General features: G+C 33.3%; 2 protein-coding genes across 4 annotated transcripts; both read right to left on the bottom strand.

Annotated features, from left to right (window-relative positions):
* Positions 1–2,983: 2,983 nt before the first annotated feature.
* On the bottom strand, positions 2,984–17,688 carry LOC142221907 (uncharacterized). Of its 3 annotated transcripts, none has more exons than XM_075291774.1 (3): positions 17,380–17,688; positions 8,015–8,300; positions 2,984–6,366 (listed from the first exon to the last, which is right to left on the bottom strand). In XM_075291774.1, the coding sequence occupies exons 2-3, from the start codon at positions 8,255–8,257 to the stop codon at positions 5,632–5,634; spliced, it is 978 nt and encodes a 325-aa protein (XP_075147889.1). In that variant the 5' UTR covers positions 8,258–8,300; positions 17,380–17,688; the 3' UTR covers positions 2,984–5,631. The 3 variants fall into 3 exon arrangements, with proteins under 3 accessions (XP_075147889.1, XP_075147891.1, XP_075147892.1); XM_075291776.1 differs by lacking the exon at positions 17,380–17,688 and adding an exon at positions 17,258–17,276; XM_075291777.1 differs by lacking the exon at positions 17,380–17,688 and adding an exon at positions 16,987–17,005.
* Positions 17,689–20,394: 2,706 nt separating this feature from the next.
* Positions 20,395–21,511, bottom strand: LOC142221908 (U6 snRNA-associated Sm-like protein LSm5). Its single transcript, XM_075291778.1, has 4 exons — positions 21,372–21,511; positions 21,026–21,116; positions 20,628–20,824; positions 20,395–20,572 (listed from the first exon to the last, which is right to left on the bottom strand). Exons 2-4 carry the CDS (start codon positions 21,072–21,074, stop codon positions 20,543–20,545), a joined length of 276 nt encoding a protein of 91 aa, XP_075147893.1. The 5' UTR covers positions 21,075–21,116; positions 21,372–21,511; the 3' UTR covers positions 20,395–20,542.
* Positions 21,512–22,377: the final 866 nt, after the last annotated feature.

Below are 22,377 nucleotides of genomic sequence, written 5' to 3'. Positions count from 1 at the left end.
TTTTTTAATTGAAACAAAAATCAATCACAAAAATAATAGTATCAATTAATTTTTTAATTGGATCAATTAACTTTTTAATTGACATTCAATTAATTTTTTAATTGATACTATCATTTCTGTGATTGAAGACATTTCAATTAAATTATTAATTGGATCAATTAATTTCGTGATTGAATCAGAAATTTTTTTTTGTGTAAGGACTAGTCCTGCGAGAGGTCCTTTAGTGACACTATGAACCAATTTCCCTAGAATTGTTACTTAAATTTTTAATAAAAACAAGTATACAAATAGTAAGTTCGGCCGGGCCGAATCTTATATACCCACCACCATGAATCAAATATTATAGCTTCCTTTGAAATTTCAGGGGGTTTTGATGAGAGATATTCTCCCAAGCAGAGCAGTTCAACCAGTACAATCCCCGAAGATAAATTTAAAGATTTTACCTAAGAAGACTATACAAGATTCTGGATTTAACATATAAGAACCATTTTTGTTTTAGAGAAATCATTAACATCTCTTGTAAGTGTGCAAGATAATGACGGAATTACGCCTTGATTTGAAATCTAAAATCTGTAGATTTTCATCCCCATTATTTACATGATTACGAGAAGTAAAATCTGGAAACATTCAGTTTCAAGCAATTTTCATGATCAGTGCGCCTTCTATACCCTCAAGAAGTGAAATCGGCCTATATGGAGGCCTTACCAAATGGACCGATAAAAACTAAATCCGATACACGTTTTTTTTAATTCTAAAATTCCAGTATATTTACAATTTCAGGCAAATCAGATAAAAACTACGGTTTCTATAAGCCCAAGAAGTAAAATCTAGAGGTCGGTCCATATGGGGGCTATATATATTCACCATTTTCGGCATTTCGGCACCTAAAATACCATTTCGGCACCTAAAATACCTCTAGATTTTCAATTTGAGGCAAGTTGGAAAAAAATACTACGATTTTTATAAGCCCAAAAAGTAAAATCGGGAGATCGGTCTATATGGGGGCTATACCAAAACATGAACCGATACGCATCATTTTTGGCACACCTTTTTGTAGTCCTAACATATCTTTAGATTTCCAATTTCAGGCAAATTGGATAAAAACAACGATTATTATAAGCCCAAGAAGTAAAATCGGGAGATCGGTCTATATGGGGGCTATACCAAAACATGGACCGATACTCACCATTTTTGGCACACCTCTTCATGGTCGTAAAATACCTGTAAATTTCCAATACCAAATCGGATAGTAAATACAGTTTCTAGAAGCCCAAGAAGTAAGATCGGGAGATCGGTCTATATGGGGGCTATAACAAAACATGGACCGATACTCATCATTTTTGGCAAGACCCCAAATCGGGAGGTCGGTTTATATGGGGATTATATCAAAACCTGCACCGATATAGCCCATCTTCGAACTTGACCTGCCTGCAGACAAAATACGAGTTTATGCAAAATTTCAGCACGATTGCTTCATTATTGAAGACTGTAGCGTGATTACAACAGGCAGACAGACATGGTTAAATCGTCTTAGCATTTCTCCCTGATCAATAATATATACACTTTGTATAGTCGGAAATCGATATTTCGATGTGTTACAAACGGAATGACAAACTTATTATACCCCCGTCACCATTCTATGGTGGTGGGTATAAAAATGGAACTGAAAACTATTGATTCAACCTTACTGTTAAATTTCCGATTATAGCTGAATATTCAATAATATTTAGAATATTCACAAAATATTTAGATTTTTTCCAAAAAATTTTTTAGTTGAAAATCTAATGTCATAATGCCGTAAATCGTACGAAAACTCATTAGAAATAAAAGCGGAGACTGGCGTTCAAATCAATTAGATTTTTTCTAGTTTTAGAACATAGTTTCGTTGCAAAGAAAGAAATTGAAAATTGTTCTAAAGTCCTCCCAAAGATGTCCTTTATTTCAACTACTCGGGAAGTTATTTTATTAAATTTTTTATATCTCGCTTTTTCTTATTTTTTTGCAATAGTTTAAATTTTTAATATTTATTCCTTCATAGGATAGGGGATATACCAACTTTGTCATTCCTTTGTATTATAAAAGATTAAAAATCATAAAAAATCATAATTTCCTAATTTCATTTGTTCTTTTTGAGGAATATTAACCAAGCACACATTGTACACTAATAGAAAAAAAGGTTCCTGTTAATAGCACAGACTTGTGTTTTGCAGCAGACAAAAAACTGTTTTGGAGTTCTGCTATTTTGGAACAATAGATATGCTGAAAAACCAGTAGTTTGCCGAATAAAATTATAAATTCACTCCGACAATAGAATTACTGATGCAGTAAGTCCAAAATAGACGAATAATACACATCCTTACATATGAGGAATCATATTTTGAAGCAAAAATTTATACATTTTTCCTTTATTTGACATTTGCAACCTATTGAAATTACAATGTGGCGGCGGATATTGTTGTTTTTGTATAAGTGAGAGTACCCTTCTAAATATGCCTTGGGAAGAACCGAAATTAACTTTCGGTTAATTTCGTTTTCACATGAAACATTTGCGATAGAATTGGATTGTAATGCAAAATAAAATAGAAAAACATGAAAAAAAAAACATTTTATGTTGCAAAGACAAGATAAATTATCCTTGGTCCCTGCAAAAGTAGAGTTCCGCACAAGTTTGGTGACATGGTATCCATTTGAGTTGTCATAAAGTTTAAAAAAATTCATTCATATTTTAATGTACTTACCGAAAAGTGTCTTCATGTGATAGTGAATATATAAATTATAGGTCCTCTACAATATATCTGAAATATGTTCTTTTAGATATTATGGTTGATCTTCTTCATTCTGGGCAATAAAACCACATATATATATTCTTTATATAACTGTAAAAGTGAATGCATCAGGTCATTCACACATAAACCACAAACACTTAGGAATTTTAATTAAGACTTTAATACATGTAGGCCTATAATCAATACAATAAATGAGATTTCATTAACTGGAAGAGCCATTTTATTATTTCTATTTTGATACTTGTTTTATTTACTATTTATGAAGTAAATAGTTAATTGGATACTCTTTTTTGTATTTAACATAACTTAAATACATGTTTTAGATGTGGTTAATTGGAATGTATGTGAATCAATGGATATATTAGGGTGGGTCGATATGTTTAATTGTTGTTTGCCATTGAAATTGTATAGAACTTATGATTACAAATAACTGTTTTATATCGACAATAGTACAGACTTTAGCAAGATATCGAAAAGTATAGCCACATTTGATACCTAATTATATTCACTCTGTATAGAAATCGGTGTCTGTTGTTACATTATCGTAAATATTTTGTTATTATATGAAAATTTGGGATTTTCACAATGCATAATAATGCATATTACATATAATGCATATTGCTAGAAGTTCATTTTTTTAACCGTACACAGAAAAAAAATCCTAATTCAATCGCGAAATTAATAGATCCAATTAATTGTTTAATTGAAAATTCCTCATTCACTAAAATGATAGTATGAATCACAGAATTAATTGGAAATAAAATATATAGGGTAAGTGCAGCAAATGTGGTAAAAATGGGTGTTTTCGATAGCCAAAAATTCCCATAATTTCAGATATATTTACGAATTTATTAAAAAAATCTCGTTTAGCACGAATTCATAAAATGTACAGGTACACCATAATGTAGATCTTTTTTGTAAAAAAATAAATGCAACATATACATCGCAATTGCATACATTTTATGCTTATTTAGTAGTCGTCACTTATTTATACCCGAAAATTAATAAATTGAAAATATACCTTCACACAAAACGAAACGATTAAGAACCACCAAAAAAACAGATTCGAGCACACTTAAACGTGATTTTTTTTTTCAACTGGCACAAAGAAAGAGTTGCAAAAATTAAACTGATCTTTGATTGCGTCATTCTCTGACAGCCATAATCTATTCAGCTTGGTTTAGTTATCCTGTATGTTGTGAGATAGAGAATAAAGCTACTATACCACATTACCAGCCTGTACCACATTTGCTGCACTTACCCTACTAGATTATAAAAATAATTGATTTATTCGGCACTTTCAAGTAATTTTTTAAAGTGTACAATTAAAAATTAAAATAGATTTTGGTCGAAAAATATCAATTGTGCTATTGTTTATTTGGTTATAATTATTTTTCCTTTATATGGAACAATTTTAATGTAACGAGTTTATATTTTCTTATAAATTTTTCGACTATAATTATAGTTGGATTTTTGTTTAGATTTCAGTCAAAATTTACTGAACCAGTGAATAGTATGAAACTAAATATTTCTGAACGAAATATTCACTTATATTTTTAATTGGATTTGTTTATTTAAGTAAAATATTAATTGGGATATTTAATTTGAAAATTTTAAAATTGTCATTCATTATCTTAATTCGCTTTTTTTGTAATTTTATTAAACAGTTAATTATATTAACGGTTTCAACTTTTTTCAAATGGAAATATTTTGGTGACATTTTTCAGTGTACAGTGAAACCACTCCAGCTTAGGTACCAACCATCATTTCGAATGGTAGTCACTACATATTGTAAAAGTTGTCGATTTGAAATATCAACTTCCTAAAAGTTTAGTATAATAGTTTACCATAATTTCACATAAGTTCACCCAAAGAATTTTGTTAGTAGAAACAACAGAAAAGTCTGCTAAAACACCAAAAAGTCTGCTGAAAAAGGGAAAGCAATCACTGTTTGCTGAAATAGCAGACATTGTCCGCTATTTTGTAAGCTCGAAAACGCTAAAACATGTTTTTGTTTGGCTGAAACAAATAAAAATGTCGTAACACAATAAAAACAATATTTTATGAATATCTATAGTATTTACCCAAAAAAAAAACTGAATATTTATCAAATTGAGGCATAACAGCAAACAAAATGTTTGCCTATCGCATTTAGGAGCTTGTAAGCATATTAATGTGCAAAACATACCAAAAACTACTTTGAGTATTGACTTATTTTCATTATAAAATTCATTCATTGTTGGGAGCAATTTAATAAATTTATCGGGTTTAAAATTAATTATATTTAGCAGATAAACGCGATTAATTCAATGCGACTCCCAAAAAAAAGTACCGGCTTTTGTTCATTTCCATGATAACATCAAAACTCATTTTTTTGGAAATGTAGATTTTCCGATTTTGATTACAACCCGTATGATCAGTAGTAATGGATATTACCCGATTTTGCCGAATATCACATTCCTACAACTTCAATTTGGAATAAGTTTAGCTGTATGTTTAGCATTTACAGGTAGGCCCCATAGAATTCATTTCGATCCACCCTAAGATATATCCATCTAGAAAAAATATTTCTCTTTCTTGAATGTTGTATTATATATCATATGCTGTTATGGATTACTAGCTAGCATGCTTTCTATGCTGATGATGATGATTGGAATCATTATTATCGTTGCTCGTCATTATTGTTGTCTTATAGAAACTAAAGATGTTGGTGATGGTGCTGTTGAGTATGGCATTTATATATTTCTTCGTTTTGTTTGCTTATTTGTGTGATGCTGATCTGATGCCGTTCTATACTCTGACCACAAGTTCTGTGCATGATTCAATTTTTGTGCAAGATTTTTGTTTAAACAACTAGAGGAACTTCTGCATTTGTGGTCATTGATTGTGCAGCTAAAACTACTGGACTAACTGTAACTGATGTTGATGTAGTTTGTGTCTGGTTTTGCTGTTGTTGGTGATGATGATGATGATGCACAGATGTTGTAACATCTTCATGGCCATCTTCGTTTATTTGTAAATTTTGCATTTGTACAACCTGCTCAACTGGTTCTCGATTATTATGTGAGCTGCTGCAATCTTCATTAATACCGACATCGTCATGTGCAACATTGTCGGTATCCTCCACTTTAGCTCTATTAATATTCACTTGTTGTTGTTGCTCGTTTAGTTCAATGTCATCAACAGATGTTTCATTACTTAAAACCTCTCGCATGGGGTCATTTAGTGTCACAGCGTTTGTTACCACCATTATTTCGTGTTGTTGTTCTTGTTGCTGATGTTGTTGATCTTCTTTTACTTGCCTTTCATTTGAATCTAATTGTGCATGTGAAATTTGCTGTTGCCGTTGAGGATGTTCCTCGTCTTTTGTCATATACTCATTACATTCATAATGATGCAGATCGTCATCATGATGAGTTCCGGCATAACCATTTGTAAGACTTCCACACCCATTGTGTTTAGCAATCACAGCTTCTTGTATTCTTTGCCCAATGTTATTATCGATTTCTGTGATTTTCTGTTGTAGTTTATCTTTGAAATCGAGAGGCCATCTACGATTCCATTGAGTGAAGAGTTTTACCTGTATGGGTTATAAACCAAATGGAAAGAATTTTAGTTGTTTCCATACGCATATGGATGGGAAAATTTGTATGTTATAGAGAGCTCATTTAAATAATAATGCATTAATATATTCGTAGGCATCGAAGCTTAAAATTTCTACATTTGATTACATTTAACCATCATCATGTTACAGACTTAAGTGAAATGGGAAAAGCTGAGAACTAATATTGCATGTTAAATTTTCGGCAAAATAGACCAAAATGTCAGTGAAAGAAAGTAGTATAGGGCCTATACCCACACTACACCTACCCACATCATTGTGGCCTGCGAGAGCAAGGTGGATAGATAAATCAACTTTTGTGTAGAAACAATTCAAATCACTCCGTAAAACTAATGTGAACTTTTATTATTTAGATAATGAGGGCCAACTTTACAAACGAGAGACATAATCCCAGACCTTTGGCCGATTGTTACCACACAGAAAAAAATTTCACGAAAATTTTTCCAATTAAAATTTTAATTGAGTTTTAAAAAATATTCAATTAAAAATTTAATTGATTCACCAAATTTTTTAATTGAAACGAAAATCAATCACAAAAATTAATAGCATCAATTAATTTTTTAATTGGATCAATTAATTTGTTAATTGACCTTCAATTAATTTTTTAATTGATACCATCATTTTTGTGATTGAAGACATTTCAATTAAAAAATTAATTGGATCAATTAATTTCGTGATTGAATCAGAAAAACAATTTTTTGTGTGCACCGACAATTTAATTAAATCAAGGGGATTCTTAAGCTTTATTTCATTTGGTAAGCTACATTTGAATATATCCATCACCTTAACATCCCAGCAAAAACAGCGTCGCCAAAAAAGTAATGAAAATGTTCTTTTTGGATCCGGAAGTGGTGCGAAATTGGCTCAGAAGCGATGATTTTAACATGGGCTTGTCATAGGACGGATATGGTGGACATCCGTCCTATGACAAGCTAATGTTAAAATCAACAGACGTTGCACTGAATTTGCATCACTTCTTAAGGTGTGATGCGAATCCAGTGATTTGGATGTGAATTAGAATTGGATGTGTTTTAAAATTTTTTTATGATTTTTAATGCATTATAACGCTTGTCTGGAACGTTTGACATCAAATATTTTCAAAAATTCGCAATTTTTCTAGAAGGGATTTAGCATATTTTTCGGCAAAATTTAAATAATTTGCACTATTTTATTAATTTTTCGTCTGTTTTTAACCAATTTGAAACAATAAAATTTTAAATTTCCAATTAAAAATATGAAAAAGCGAGTTATAAAAAATTGACTCAAATGAACTTCCTGTGCAGTTAAAATAAAGAACATCCTTGGGAGGACATTTTTGGAACTGCTTTTAAAGTTGTGCCTTAAGAAGAACTTCCAAATTTTTCTTGCTGGGATGATGCGTTATCAGTTAGTATATAGACTATTTTTTGTTTATGCTAAGATTTTTCCTATTTTATAAAAAACAGTATTTATTTCCTCGTAAACAACAGAATGTATGTAACAATTTTACATTATGTAAAAACACGTGTGATAATCATTTTTTTAACAAAATATTAACTACCTTCATCACCTACGATACTTTCATTTTTGATTTGATTTGTTCGGCTTTGTATTGCTTTGCACTTACCCGACACTGAAATAAAGACATTGGTTTGTCGTTTAGATTTAATGACCGTTCCATGTTATTTGTTAAACCATTCATGTTTATTGTTGCTGGAACTGTTGGATCTATTGTGGCAACATGGCTAGTGTCCGTTATGTAGTCAACCATTATGGGTATAAAGTCATCTCTTTGCAATTCACTGAACTCGTTAAACCATTGTACGATATAACGGAATTCACCATCAACGGTTAAATTATTCATGGACATTTTAATTGAGAGTGCAACTGATATTACTTTTTAATGATGTGATCTAAAAGGTAAGACGGTAAAAGGTATTGTATTTAGTATATATTGTTACAATATTTATTGGAGAACCAAAGATGTTTGGGCTATAAATAAAACATAATTTGAAAATCAACCATAATTTCTATGTAGTTGGCCACTCCATAAGAAACATATATATTTGCGACCACATAAGGTATATAATTTAATGGGGGTGAAATTCGAAAAACTACATATGCCGGTCTTTCACCATGTTGTTGTATTCAAGCTGTATCCTTCCTTTTTTCTTAGAAAATTGTGATATAACCCCAATGGAAACCAGTCACTTGATATGACCTAAGGGCAAATTTGTCCTAAATTCAGAATAATAATGAAATTGGCCTAAATTCTAATAGAATATAAAACGTATAAATTATAAAACATTAATGTTAAACACTTAATTTACAATGATTTTATTGGACTTAGACAAATAAAACATTTTTATTCACGGAGAATGAAATTCTCCAGACCATAATCATATTAATATTATGGTAACTTTTTCATTTTAAGGTGAGTACTATGTTCGGTTTTTTCACCAAAACACTAAACTAAAAGTACAAATACATATATTTATGAAGACGATTATATTTTGATCGAGTCTTGCCAAATAATAGATGGAAAAGATCAAAGGAATTGATTGCAAATAATTTTATGTTTCTAAATTAGTTAATAAAAAAAATTAACCGTGAAAACAAGCTGGTTTTCAGCTTGAAAACTGAGCATAGTACTCAGCTTTAACCCGTATTCTCCCGAGTTATAAAATAATCATCCGATTATAATAACGTTTGATTCACAACATGTATAGGCTACCTTTAGTATATATATGAAAAAAAAAATGGTCATATCGGGTTCAGGTTTCCGGAAAATGGGTGTCACAATTAACAAAGAATACCCTTGTTGTTTTTTATTTTTTTCGGTGCAGCGATAACGGTACACTGGTGCATTGAACATGCCAATGTTTCTGTCGTCATATGACGACGCTGTGAGAATATGGGTTAATGTCAATATCTAGATATGTAATACCTCATCCACATTACACTTCGAAACCCCACTTTAACTAGACTTTAACTGTCATTTGCTTTATAAAAAGGTATTTCAAATCCATTGTTTTGGTAGATTTTGAGCGTATTGTGAATAGACTATAAGTGTATGAACATTTTAATAATATTGTTACGAATGTGATATTTCTTGATTTAAGTTTATTTAAATTAGTTTGCGTTAATTTAAGTTTCAAATTGTAACGATAAAGTTACGTCATAGCTTGTTAGAGTCATTTCTTTGTTTTCTAGTACTTTCTTAAACATCTTTTGTGTTTCCAATCGTTCATTGTAAAAGTAACGCCTTTTGTTGTATGCCTGCACGACATCTACCTAATCTAGTAGAATGCACTAGATTATTAGCATAAGCCTAAAAGTATGTGTGCCATATCACCTATAAAGTAACGCCGAAAGAATATTCCAGATGGCTGTAGGCAATGAAGATAACCAGTTGAATATGTGGTGTTAGATAAATTGAACAAGATAGTTCTAGATGGTTGTAGGCCAGACTATCCAGAATTTTCGAAATCGTCAAATCACGGTATATAAGCCCCTGGCGGAGGGAGCAGTCAAGTCAGTCGTAAGCTAAAGTTTATACAGTACACATCGTAGAGCAAATAAGTGAAACCAATCAGTTAAACAAATAAATTGTAGATTAACGTTATTGAAAAGAACTGTCTTTTTAATTATCGGGTAATTAAATACGCCTCAATATAAAAACGTAACAATTGGTGTCGGAAGTGAAATAACGAAAAAAAATCTACAATGAAGTTTAATCAGCTCCGAGTGGAAGACTTGAAAAAGGAATTGAGCAAAATGGGGCAGTCGACTACAGGAAACAAGGCTCAATTACAAAAGCGACTACTGGAAGAGTTCGAGCGGCGCAGTATTGATATCGAAACACATGAGTTCGATTATAAGGAAGATCTTGACGAATCAGTAGTATCCAGCGCCTTGGAAACTCCATCTGTAGCTTCTAATGTTGTTGATTACACATCGATGGTCAATATTTTAAGCAAAATGATGGAAGAAAATTCTCTAAAAATGCAAGAGAATTCTAGAAAATTGGAAGACAAATTCGACGAAAATTCAAAAAAGATGGACGAAAATTCTAGAATTCTAAGTGAGAATCTTCAACAAATTGCTGAAGGCATGGAAAAACGTGTGGACCATATCGAAAGCCAAATTGGGGAGCTGGATAAGAAGATTATTTCTGTGGATGAGAAAATTATGGTTCATGATGAGAAGTTTCTACACATTGAAAGAAAAATGTCAGAGCTGGAATTTAAAGGCGGACCAGTGCGCGTTATCGAGGGCTCAAAAACCAAACCTCCTGTTTTCGATGGCTCAACTTCATTTGATGTCTTCAAATTCCAATTCGAAATGGTTGCTTGTAGAAATTTGTGGAACGACAACGACAAAGCAATTGAACTTCTATTGGCATTAAAGGGCAATGCCGCTGACGTGATACAAAGCATTCCCGCTGCCTCTAGAAATAATTATAATGAAGTAATAGCGGCACTTCAACGTAAGTACGGCGGAGAACATAAGCAAGACATCTTCAGAATGGAATTAAGAGGAAGAGTCCAGAAGTCAAATGAGACTCTACAAGACTTTGCAACAGAGATTGAGCGGTTGGTGCTTTTGACATATCCAGGAGAAAGTCATCCACTTGTGGACCGCATCAAGATCGAGACCTTTGTGAATGGAATTAGAGACCCTGATATAAAATGTGCAACATATGCGTCACAAAAGGCTACATTCGCAGAAACAGTAACATTTGCACATGCACAAGAAACTGCGAGATTGTTGGCACGGCCTCAAATTCACAAAGTACGCAGAGTAGAGACCCAGTGTGAAGAAACGCAATCGGTCATTGAATTGGTAAAAGAGGCTCTAAGACAGATAATGCAAGAAATGAAGCAGCAGGCAAATAAATCTAGAATAAAATGCTATAACTGTGATAAGGCTGGACATCTATCCCGGGAATGTAAAGCGTGGCGTAAAACGTCGGGGTCAATCTCGCCATCTCCATTAAACAATAATCATAAGAAGGCGACCACAAAGCCAAGCGACTCAAATTTAAATTTTGCGGATAATAGAAAAGGTGGCAAACAAGTTATTGATCAAGCCTTGACACGACGGCATTGCAATGTAGAAAGCACACGCCACTCGAAGGCTGAACCACAGGAGACAGTTGTAAATGTCAGGCAGTTACACATCGAATCTGGCACAGACTGGTCAACAGAGCAACGTAAAGATCCCATTCTGAGAAAAATTATTTCGGCGAAAGAAGAAGATAAGAAACCCAGTAAGAAAGACATCGCAGCCGAAAGCCCACTTATGAAATCATACTGGGCTCAATGGGACAGTCTATGTCTGGTCAACGGAACCCTACAACGTAAGTGGGAAAGTGAAGATGGCAAGAATAGCCGCAACTTGATAATCGTGCCAGATTCTAAGGTAAAGGATGTTTTGACGGAATTCCACAATGGACCTAGTGGAGGTCACTTAGGAATAACCAAAACAGCCGAGAAAGTGAAGCAACGATTCTACTGGGTTGGATGCCAGAAATCAATTGCTGAATGGGTGGCAAATTGTGAGAAGTGCATAAAGGCGAAAGGGCCAAGACGAAAAAGTAGAGGCCTTATGCAAGAGTATAGGCCAGGAGCGCCTTTTGAAAGAATAGCAATGGACGTTGCAGGGCCTTTCCCAGTAAGTGATTCTGGAAATCGATATGTCCTTGTGGTCATGGACTACTTCAGCAAGTGGCCAGAAGTTTATGCCATTCCTAACCAAGAGGCGAAGACGATTGTAGATGTAGTCGACAAGAACTGGATATGTCGCTACGGTGTGCCGACCGAGATACACTCAGACCAAGGAAGAAATTTTGAATCGGCCATATTCAAAGAGATGTGTGACTCCCTTGGTATCAAGAAAACAAGGACCACGCCATTGCATCCGCAGTCTGATGGCATGGTAGAAAGGTTTAATCGCACTCTGGAAGAACATCTTCGAAAGGTGGTGGATAACGGCCAACGAGACTGGGACGATCATATACCAAAGTTTTTGCTGTCATATAGATCAGCCATACATGATTCTACGTCACGAACACCGGCCAAGGTCCTATTCGGAACGGAATTGAAGTTGCCCGGAGATTTGATATTTGGCGCTACACCCAATGAGCTCGCCATGGAAGAAACCAGTAACGACATACCAAACACATTTGGTAAAGTTCACGAATCAGTGCGAAACAAAATAAAAATGGTTAGCAACAGAATGAAGGCGAGATATGATCGTGCAGCAAACACTGAGGGCTTTAGTGAAGGACAACTGGTTCTGCTATTCAACCCGCAACGAAAGAAAGGATTATGTCCTAAACTACAAACACAGTGGGAAGGCCCATATAAAGTCATCAAGAAGATCAATGATGTTGTATACCGCATTCAAAAAGACGACAGCCCAAGGTCAAAGATGAAAGTCGTTCACCTGGAACGTTTGGCTCCATACGGAACGGGTTCTGTGCCTATTCGGGACGAACAGGCTTAAGCGGGAGGCAGTGTTACGAATGTGATATTTCTTGATTTAAGTTTATTTAAATTAGTTTGCGTTAATTTAAGTTTCAAATTGTAACGATAAAGTTACGTCATAGCTTGTTAGAGTCATTTCTTTGTTTTCTAGTACTTTCTTAAACATCTTTTGTGTTTCCAATCGTTCATTGTAAAAGTAACGCCTTTTGTTGTATGCCTGCACGACATCTACCTAATCTAGTAGAATGCACTAGATTATTAGCATAAGCCTAAAAGTATGTGTGCCATATCACCTATAAAGTAACGCCGAAAGAATATTCCAGATGGCTGTAGGCAATGAAGATAACCAGTTGAATATGTGGTGTTAGATAAATTGAACAAGATAGTTCTAGATGGTTGTAGGCCAGACTATCCAGAATTTTCGAAATCGTCAAATCACGGTATATAAGCCCCTGGCGGAGGGAGCAGTCAAGTCAGTCGTAAGCTAAAGTTTATACAGTACACATCGTAGAGCAAATAAGTGAAACCAATCAGTTAAACAAATAAATTGTAGATTAACGTTATTGAAAAGAACTGTCTTTTTAATTATCGGGTAATTAAATACGCCTCAATATAAAAACGTAACAATATGCATATGGAAAATTGGTGCATATGGTGCCACTAGCCGACCTATTACAGGATCGGTACCGAAACTCCAGTTGATCGCAATTTTTAAAAATTTATATTACTAAATTATATACTGTCTTCGTGTTAATATCTTATTGGAAATACAATTATTAGAATAATCTAATCTATTGCCCAACATATTGGAAAACTTTTTCCTTTCCTGACGGTTCGCATGTTCAATATAAAACAGGTTCTTAAGATGTTGTCAAAGACTAGTTCTAGGGACCTGTCTAAGGATTGGTCCTACAAAACTATGCCAGGGCGATTACTTGGGAATGAGTCCACCGAAACGTAATATATTTTGTTATTTTCGGCACATCCCTACGGGAAATTGGTGCAAATTGCCACCGACGGACCCATCACAGAACTGGTACCGATGCTCCAGTTAGTTGCAATTTTTAAATAGTCGTAATTTATTGATTTCCGTACTCGCTTGATATTAAAATCTGTTTGAATCTATAAATTTGGTGAAATAAAATTATCAGAATAAGCTATTTTTCGACATATTTCAAATGGTTTCAAATGTTCGAATGCGATTCGCATGCTGAAATAGTTTTTTAGAGTTTGTCCGAGTGTGGGTCCTGAGGACCTGTGTCCTCCTGCTAAATTGTCCCAGTACGTGTCCTTTGGAATGTGTCCAAGACGTGCCCTAAAGTGTAAATTTACCCCGTCAATGACAAACCCATGTTAAAGTGGCCGGTCCCTTCCATACATTTTGACCAGAACTAGGACTGGTCCATATACATCAGGGACTAGTCCTGTACCGGTCCTGTGGTTGTTCCATTTCCGGTAGGGATGTTTTTGTATAAAATTATTTCTTCCATTTAAAATTAACAGAAAATTGATTTTTTTTGTAATGTGCATAATCTTCAAAGGTTGAAATATCCAAGGGGGTAAAATTTTATTTTTACGACATTTAATTGTCCAAAATTTAAATGTTCACTTTAAACGGCCTAATAGCGTATTTTCTAAGATTTATCCAAGAGAACTTCATCGGAAGTGAAAAATATTTTTGGAGGATCCGCGGATCTACTTAAAAAGGAATGTTTGTGGAACAACCATGTTAAAGTAACTGGTCCCTTTCAGATTTTTTGGCCAAAGCTGGGAATGGTCCATGCACACAAGGGATTAGTCCTGTACCAATCCTGGGTTTGATCCATATCCCGTAGAAATTGTTTTAAATAATAATTAAAAATTAGTTTTATTAGTGAATCTAGCACGAGAGAGAAAAAATCACAATACACAGCACTGTAAAAATTTGTGTAATGGATTTGTTTGTTAAAAATACTTTGAAATTAAAAGTTGGACTGTTTTTAAAATAATTATTTCTACCAGCATTTCATTCCCATCGCTACCATAGACTCTTTTAAGTAGAACTATAACGATCGTCAACTGTAATGGGTAAATGTTCAAAAAAAAAAACTTTAAAAGTATACAGTGTGACGCAGAGTATAAAAATGTTGACAAAATTTTCTATAGAAATAAAATTTTGACAAAATTTTCTATAGAACAAAAATTTTGACAAAATTTTCTATAGAAATAAAATTTTAACAAAAATTATCTACAGAAATAGAATTTTGGTAGATTATTTTTGGCTCGAGTGGCAACCATGATTATAAACCGATATTGACCAATTTTTGTGTGATTGGGGATCGGCTATATATAACTATAGACCGATATGGACCAATTTTGGCATGTTTATTAGCGGACATATACTAACACCACGTTCCAAATTTCAACCGGATCGGATGAATTTTGCTCCTCCAAAAGGCTCCTGAGGACAAATCTGGGGAGCCATCACCAAGAGTAAACAGATTCTTATAAATTGTTCGAAGAAAACTGAAATGAAAACATTTCTACGCTATTTTTATTATTTTGATCAAATTTAGATATCGCCTACGACTGTCTTCCACTTGGTGGTGAGGGCCATCTGAAAATCCCAAAAAAAATGGCAAGAAACGGTATAGGAAAGTCTTGAATGCGCATCACAGGTAAAATGCTCAAAGAAAACGACAGCAAAAATATGTGCATGATCGCACCAGGCAACTATTTGAACAAATGAATGTAAACATTTTTCCAGGAGTATTTTAAAAAATCTAAATATTATGGATGAAAACTCTAATATTGTTATGTTTATAGGTATATGAGATAAAAATGTCAAATCAAATACTTGTCCTGTGTGACCGGTTGCCACTCGCGCCAAAAATAATCTACCAAAATTTGTAGAAAATTTTAACAAAATTTAAAAAAATCTTATTTTGTGAGCATGTATCTGTATCAGTTTTGTAATTAAGTCTCTTCTCCGATGGAACGTCTTCTCCGATGGAACGAAATATTGGCTTCAATAAAATAAAACTCAAATAAAAACATCTGGAGTTTTTTTCATTTATGACCTCGAGATGGATTAAAAACAAAAATAAAGTTAAACACAGGTCAACAATCCAAATTAAATAAAATTTTAATTCTATAGAATATTTTGTCAAAATTGTATTTCTATAGAAAATTTTGTCAAAATTTTATTTCTATAGATAGTTTTGTCAAAATTTTATTTCTATTGAAAAGTTTGTCGAAATTTTATTTCTATAGAAAATTTTCTCAAAATTTTATTTCTACAGAAAATTTTGTCCAAATTTTATTTCTGTAAAAATATTGTCACAATTTTATTTCTACAGAAAATTTTGTCCAAATTTTATTTCTGTAAAAATATTGTCAGATTTTTTTTTCTATAGAAATTTTTGTCAAAATTTTATTTCTATAGAAAATTTTGTCAAAATTTTATTTCTATAGAACATTTTGTCAAAATTTTATTTCTATAGAAAATTTTGTCAAAAATGTATTTCTATAGAAAACTTTGTCAAAATTCTATTTCTATAGAAAATTTAATCGAAATTCATTGGAAAATATCAAGGTAGTTTCCTTTTTTTCATGATTCAATATTATTAACCATCGGCCAAGTTTGCCCCCATCCCCATTGCCACCATAAGGCTTACCCCTCCATATTTAACGGTTGGCCTGACGTGGTGTTTTTGGAGACTTTGTCCTTACCAGGTTGTTACTAGTAATATTCTGAAGTCATTACCAGTTCTTTTGCATCGGATGGAAAGCGGGTTATTTTTGTTTCATATAACTTATTTCCAGTCATCAACGGTTTGATCTTTGTGGGCTTAACAAGACATTTTCTATCTACTAAAAATTACAAAAAGTGAAAACATGCACACGGCTTTGCTCCCCACTGTAGATATCGTCTACGAATGTTTTCCACTTGGTCGTGAGGCCCATAAGTGTCTCGAAATCCAAAAAATGTTGGCAAATAAGGTTTTAGGTATGTCTTGAATGTGTATCACAGATAAGACGTAAAATAGCAACTGAAATACTAGGGATATGCTCGCACCAGCAAATATTTGAACAAATTAGTGTTAACATTTTTTCCAGGATCACGTACATTTTCACTTAAAAAAATATCTTTTTGGTACATTTAAAAAAATTGTGTTTTCCATCCCTGGAACACAATTATAAAACTAGTCGCCACAAAAGATCATTTAACGGTATACCCAACGACCGATGAGAACTTGATATTAATTTCAAGTGGGATGACGTTTAAGCACAACTGAATAGATTGAAGCTTTGGAAATTTTGCAACACATCTAAAAACTAAAAAAAGCTCTTTTATATTGTGTCTTATACATTTCCCATGCACTTTTTATATATCCGACCTGTGGGATAAAATTTATACACGAATTCCATTTGCATTGTACATATTTTTCGGTAATATAACTTTGTTTTCTTGCAATATAGTTTTTCCACTAAGAGTACATGCATGTTGACATCTTTTCACCTTTTTGATATTCCGTGGAATTTTTTTGTTGGAACGCTTTATGTAGTTCTTGTGCTCTACTGTTATTATCCGTAACTACTGTCTGGCCCGTTCCACTGCTAATGTTTAACTACTACTAGTTTCCTAACGTTTCAATTCCTCCACTCACTGCCACTAACAAGCAGTTAAAGAAAAAGCAATTTATGAATGCAATCAGATCAACAAAAAAAGTTTTGTTGTCGTGTAGTGCCAGCTAGCTGCACTTTAAGCAGCTCTCAAAACTAGAATTTAACCAAATCTCTTAGCCGACTCTTGTTGAAGTTGGCTAACTTGATTACGTTCGTTTGCTTTGTTTATCTGTTCTTTGTATTTTGTTTGCGTTTGTTTTTGTATCACTATTCGTGTTTGAAAGGATAAACAAAATGCAACTCTAATCATAGAGTTAAAGACGGCTTCGCACTTAGAGACCGGCATACAGGTCTTCTTTGGAAATGCTTTACAATTTTTGCCAGCAAAATCTTCTAACGGCATTTGTATCGAAATACATAGCAAAATTATATTTTCAGCACGCAAAATTACCAATGCATTTCTTATGGGTACCTATCTTTAAACCCGATATGCAGCTGCAGCGAAAATGCATGCTACGTGCCGTGATAAAACAGTTTCCATGTGTTTCCTATGAGAGAAATACAAAACAATGGACATAGGTATTTCTTATGGATAACAGAAATTTTTCTAAAGCTCGTTGAGCAGTTCATGCGAAAATCCCTATCGCATAATGAATTCTGAAATGTATTTATTGTGGTAGCAAATTGCATAACCATATCTCACGAAATTTACGGTAATTTACGGCAATGTATTTCTTATGAATACCCGGCCTTAAACCCTGTATGCATCGCAATTAGGACTGTCACCCGGGATAAATCCCATCCCGAAATCGCCGGATTTTCGGGACGGGATTAATCCCGAATTCCGGGATTTTTTATTTTGTATCCCGGGATTTTTCGGGATCTCGTAAAAATAATTTCAATTTGTTAAATTTGTTGTTTTTGAGCATTATTTATTAATTAGAGTCTTTCCGACAAATTGGGTTAATAAACAAAAAAAAAAAAAAAATGGGTTAATAAACATTTATGGTACACCTTGAGTGTAATATGGAATTCGTTCCACATTAAGGTGGGTACTAAGTTCGAATTTAGCCGCTAAAATCAAAAATGAATCAGTAAAAAATGTATAAAATTATACCTCTTTGATGCAAATTTTGATATAACTTAATTAGCAACATTTTATAAAGTTTATATTCTTTAAAATGGATTATTTAAGAAAAGTAATTGTGAAAAAATTGCGATTTTAGCGGCTAAAGGTGGGTATTAAGTTCGAGTTTAGCCGCTAAAAACGTTATTTTTTCACGATTACTTTTCTTTAATCATCCATTTTAAGGAATACAAACTTTGTGAACATTTGCTTTGGGCTTTTCCCCATCAAGTTATAATAAAATTTGCAACAAATATGTATAATTTCATGCATTTTTCTTACTGATTTAGTTTTCACTTTAGCGATTTTAGCGGCTAAACTCGAACTTAATACTCACCTTAAACTCGAAATTAATAATCACCTTAAGATAGCGATATGAAATTCCTTTTTAAATTATTTTTGTCATAATTTTTTTTTCTCCATATTGTTGGACTAAGTGTTCGTTAAGTGTGATAGCAATTTGAAATTGCTTTTTAATTTACTCTTATGTTCTTTTGTTATAAAATTGAATTAAACTAAAATGGTTTAATGTACAACAATTTTTTGTCGCTGTAGTTTTCGAGATCCCCAAAGATTCCATATTTTGAAATCCCGAATCCCGGGATTTATAAAAATCAATCCCGAATGACAGCCCTAGTGGCAATAAGACAGTTTTACGTTATCGCATTTTATCCTATCACCTACCGATACTGCAGATTTGTAAATGTCGATAAGCACGTTTCAGGGACTTTATGGCAGAAAAGTGTACCAATGCATTTTTTTGAGTACCTGTCTTTATAAACTTTATTTAGCTCTAGAGAAAATGAGTGCTACGTGTCGATAAGAAATTTTGTCAGAGGTTTCTTATGAGAGAAAATGTTTCAGAGGTTTCTTATGAGAGAAAGATCTGCCTGGTGTGCAGATCTTTCGAAATTCATGTTTCATGCCAATATTATCGTTTAGCCCAAAACCCAAAAGACATACTACAAATATAAATAGGTCCGGTCTTCCGATTTAACTTCTTAACGATATACATGCCTCTATTCGATTTGCTTGGAATAATGAATTTAAAATTGCTCAGAAGACATTGCTTGTGAATGTAAACAAATTTTCCATTTAGTAGTAATTTAAGTACCGAATATATTCCGCTGACACAAGTTACATCCAAAATTAGTTGTTAATAAGTTTCTATTGGTATATATCGTGCATACGATTACACATTTTCCGAAGGTAATAATAACACTAGTTTACACTGAAAATGTACATTTTATGAGAGGTGATTTTTCTTATTTTGATCTGCAGAATTCGAAAAAAACGTTAAAAAAATTTCCGGAGGAAAGGGGTCAATGTAAACAAGATTTTTTTGTAAATTTGCCCTTTTTACATCAATGAACAACTTATCACAAATCCAATTACACACGCTTATTCGTCATTTCAGTACCTTTCATTAAAGTATCAACAACGATATAGTCGGACATTTCTAACTCGAGTGCGAAAAATACCAAAAATAAAGTGATATTTCAAAAACTGTTACATAAAAAAAATTTCAAAAATTTTTTTCGAATTCAGCAGATCAAAATATATAAGAAAAGTCACATCTTATCAAATGTACATGAAAAAAAAATTATTTTGTAAACTAGTGTAATCAATGCCCACTTTCATATTTTTTTGAATACCGCCTTTTTAAAATCGTCACTCCCTACGACATTTTTTAGATATTAGTTTATCTTTTCCTTAAGATATTAAACCTTTTTTTAAATCAATTATAGCCGTTTTTCTCAATTACGAAAGCACTAAACACAATTATTTCAAGTAATTTATTCGTATTATTTCATATGATTCTGGTTACAAGGATTGACAAAATTATAATATTGCCTATGTACAAAATTTATCCCAATCTCTTGGTTTTACATACAGTCTTAACTAGGGAATATACGAAATGGGATAGGTTTTATTCCGGAATATCTCCACCAGGTACTAACTGAAAAATTAACTTAAATTAATTTAATAATTCTTTTGTAAAAAGTGTTCTTCACCATTGTTATGTTATTGCCATTCAGCAAGATTTGGTCAAGCTTAGTTATCCGCCTCCCTTCGGGTGTGTTCTCATATTCAGTAACATCATCTAACAGCATGTTGACGAAATCATCGAATCCCAGTAGTGTTCCTACCATCTCCTTATCGTTTTTCATAATAATGTGAATGCGGGATCCTATGCATTTGTCAACCAATTCTGTGAAAAGTATAAAATGATTTTAAAACAAACAAATTCCAATCATGTCTTGTAAAATTTCAAAAACATTTCATTTTCCTCAACATTTTTGAATTACTTCAGATAATGGAACGTTTTATGAAGTAAATTTAAATATAGAGTACTGGATCTAGCGATATGAACTGCAACTTTCATGTTTCTGCCCGTGTCCTGAATACTCACCCAAAGGTAATAATGTTGACACATTTGTGGGAGGAGGTACAGCAGTCATCTTTTCTAATTTTTTAAAGTCAACGTGTGTGGATGAATTTTCCTACAAATACATTAAGTGGATTAAGTTAGGAAGTTCAACAGTCATAAAAGATAACCAAAGAAGAGCATGTTGCAATTTCAACCAGTTGGGAATCTGTAGAAACTTTTAATCGGTAGCGACTAAAGTGTATTTTCTTAATTTCTGATAATCAATACCGACAGTTCTCAACATGAATAGTTTCTAATATTAAGGAGTATCTCTAGGTGAGGACAAACGCCTCTCAAAATAGTTAATGTTTTGGAGTTTACTACTTACCCGGCCTTTCTACTTTTCTACCGTTCCTCTTAAATACAGCACAAATATTTTGTTGCGAACGTCAAACCACAAGCAGCTCAAAACGTTTGAGAGAATTGTTTTTGTGTAATTCACAGATATTGATAGCTTGTAAACTATGGTAGGGTTGCCATTTTCCTGTGTATAAATGCTGACATGAATAGCATGGTCCGTCTAGACAAGCAAACTTATGCGCTTTACAGACTATCAGTTATTCCGGACGACAGTGCTCGTGTCGAACATATCCCATATATTGTGCACATTATAAGTTAAGCCCGAAGGCATAATCGATACTGCTGCTTGTTTATGGGATCGATAACACATTTAATGATTATTTAGTCATCGCCGACAAGTCGTATCGATCCGACACACTGTAAAATTCTTTACAAACACCGACATTCCGTCCGGAATAACTGATAATCTGTAATTCGCTTTACAGACTATCAGTTATTCCGGACGACAGTGCTCGTGTCGAACATATCCCATATATTGTGCACATTATAAGTTAAGTCCGAAGGCATAATCGATACCGCTGCATGTTTATGGGATCGATAACACATTTACCGATTATTTAGTCATCGCCGAGAAGTATCTATCCGACACACTGTAAAGGGCACCTGATACGGTCGGATAAACCCTGCGACACAACAGGTTGCGTCGACAAATCCGATAGTATAAGGTCGTGTTCGGCTGTCGCGGGGACGTGTTGGCATAAAATCAAAACAGCTTTGATATTCTCTGGTTGGGTGGTACAAGCCATTAAGGGGATGTTTGACAAACATTATCAAAAACAAATTTATTTTTACATTAAAAACAGGCATTTCTGCAATGAAATTAATGATGGATCGCCAATTCTGGTTGAAAATTAAAGAAATATATAAATCTATACCAGTATTGTGGCAAAAACGTGGAAAATTTCACTTCCAATCAATGGAAAACCAGGCGACAAGTATTTTGAAATTCATCAAATAATTTGTAAAGGCCGGTA

Source organism: Haematobia irritans, chromosome 1, assembly GCF_050003625.1.
Source record: "Haematobia irritans isolate KBUSLIRL chromosome 1, ASM5000362v1, whole genome shotgun sequence".
NCBI lineage: Eukaryota > Metazoa > Arthropoda > Insecta > Diptera > Muscidae > Haematobia > Haematobia irritans.
This window is presented reverse-complemented; position numbering and strand designations above follow the sequence as displayed.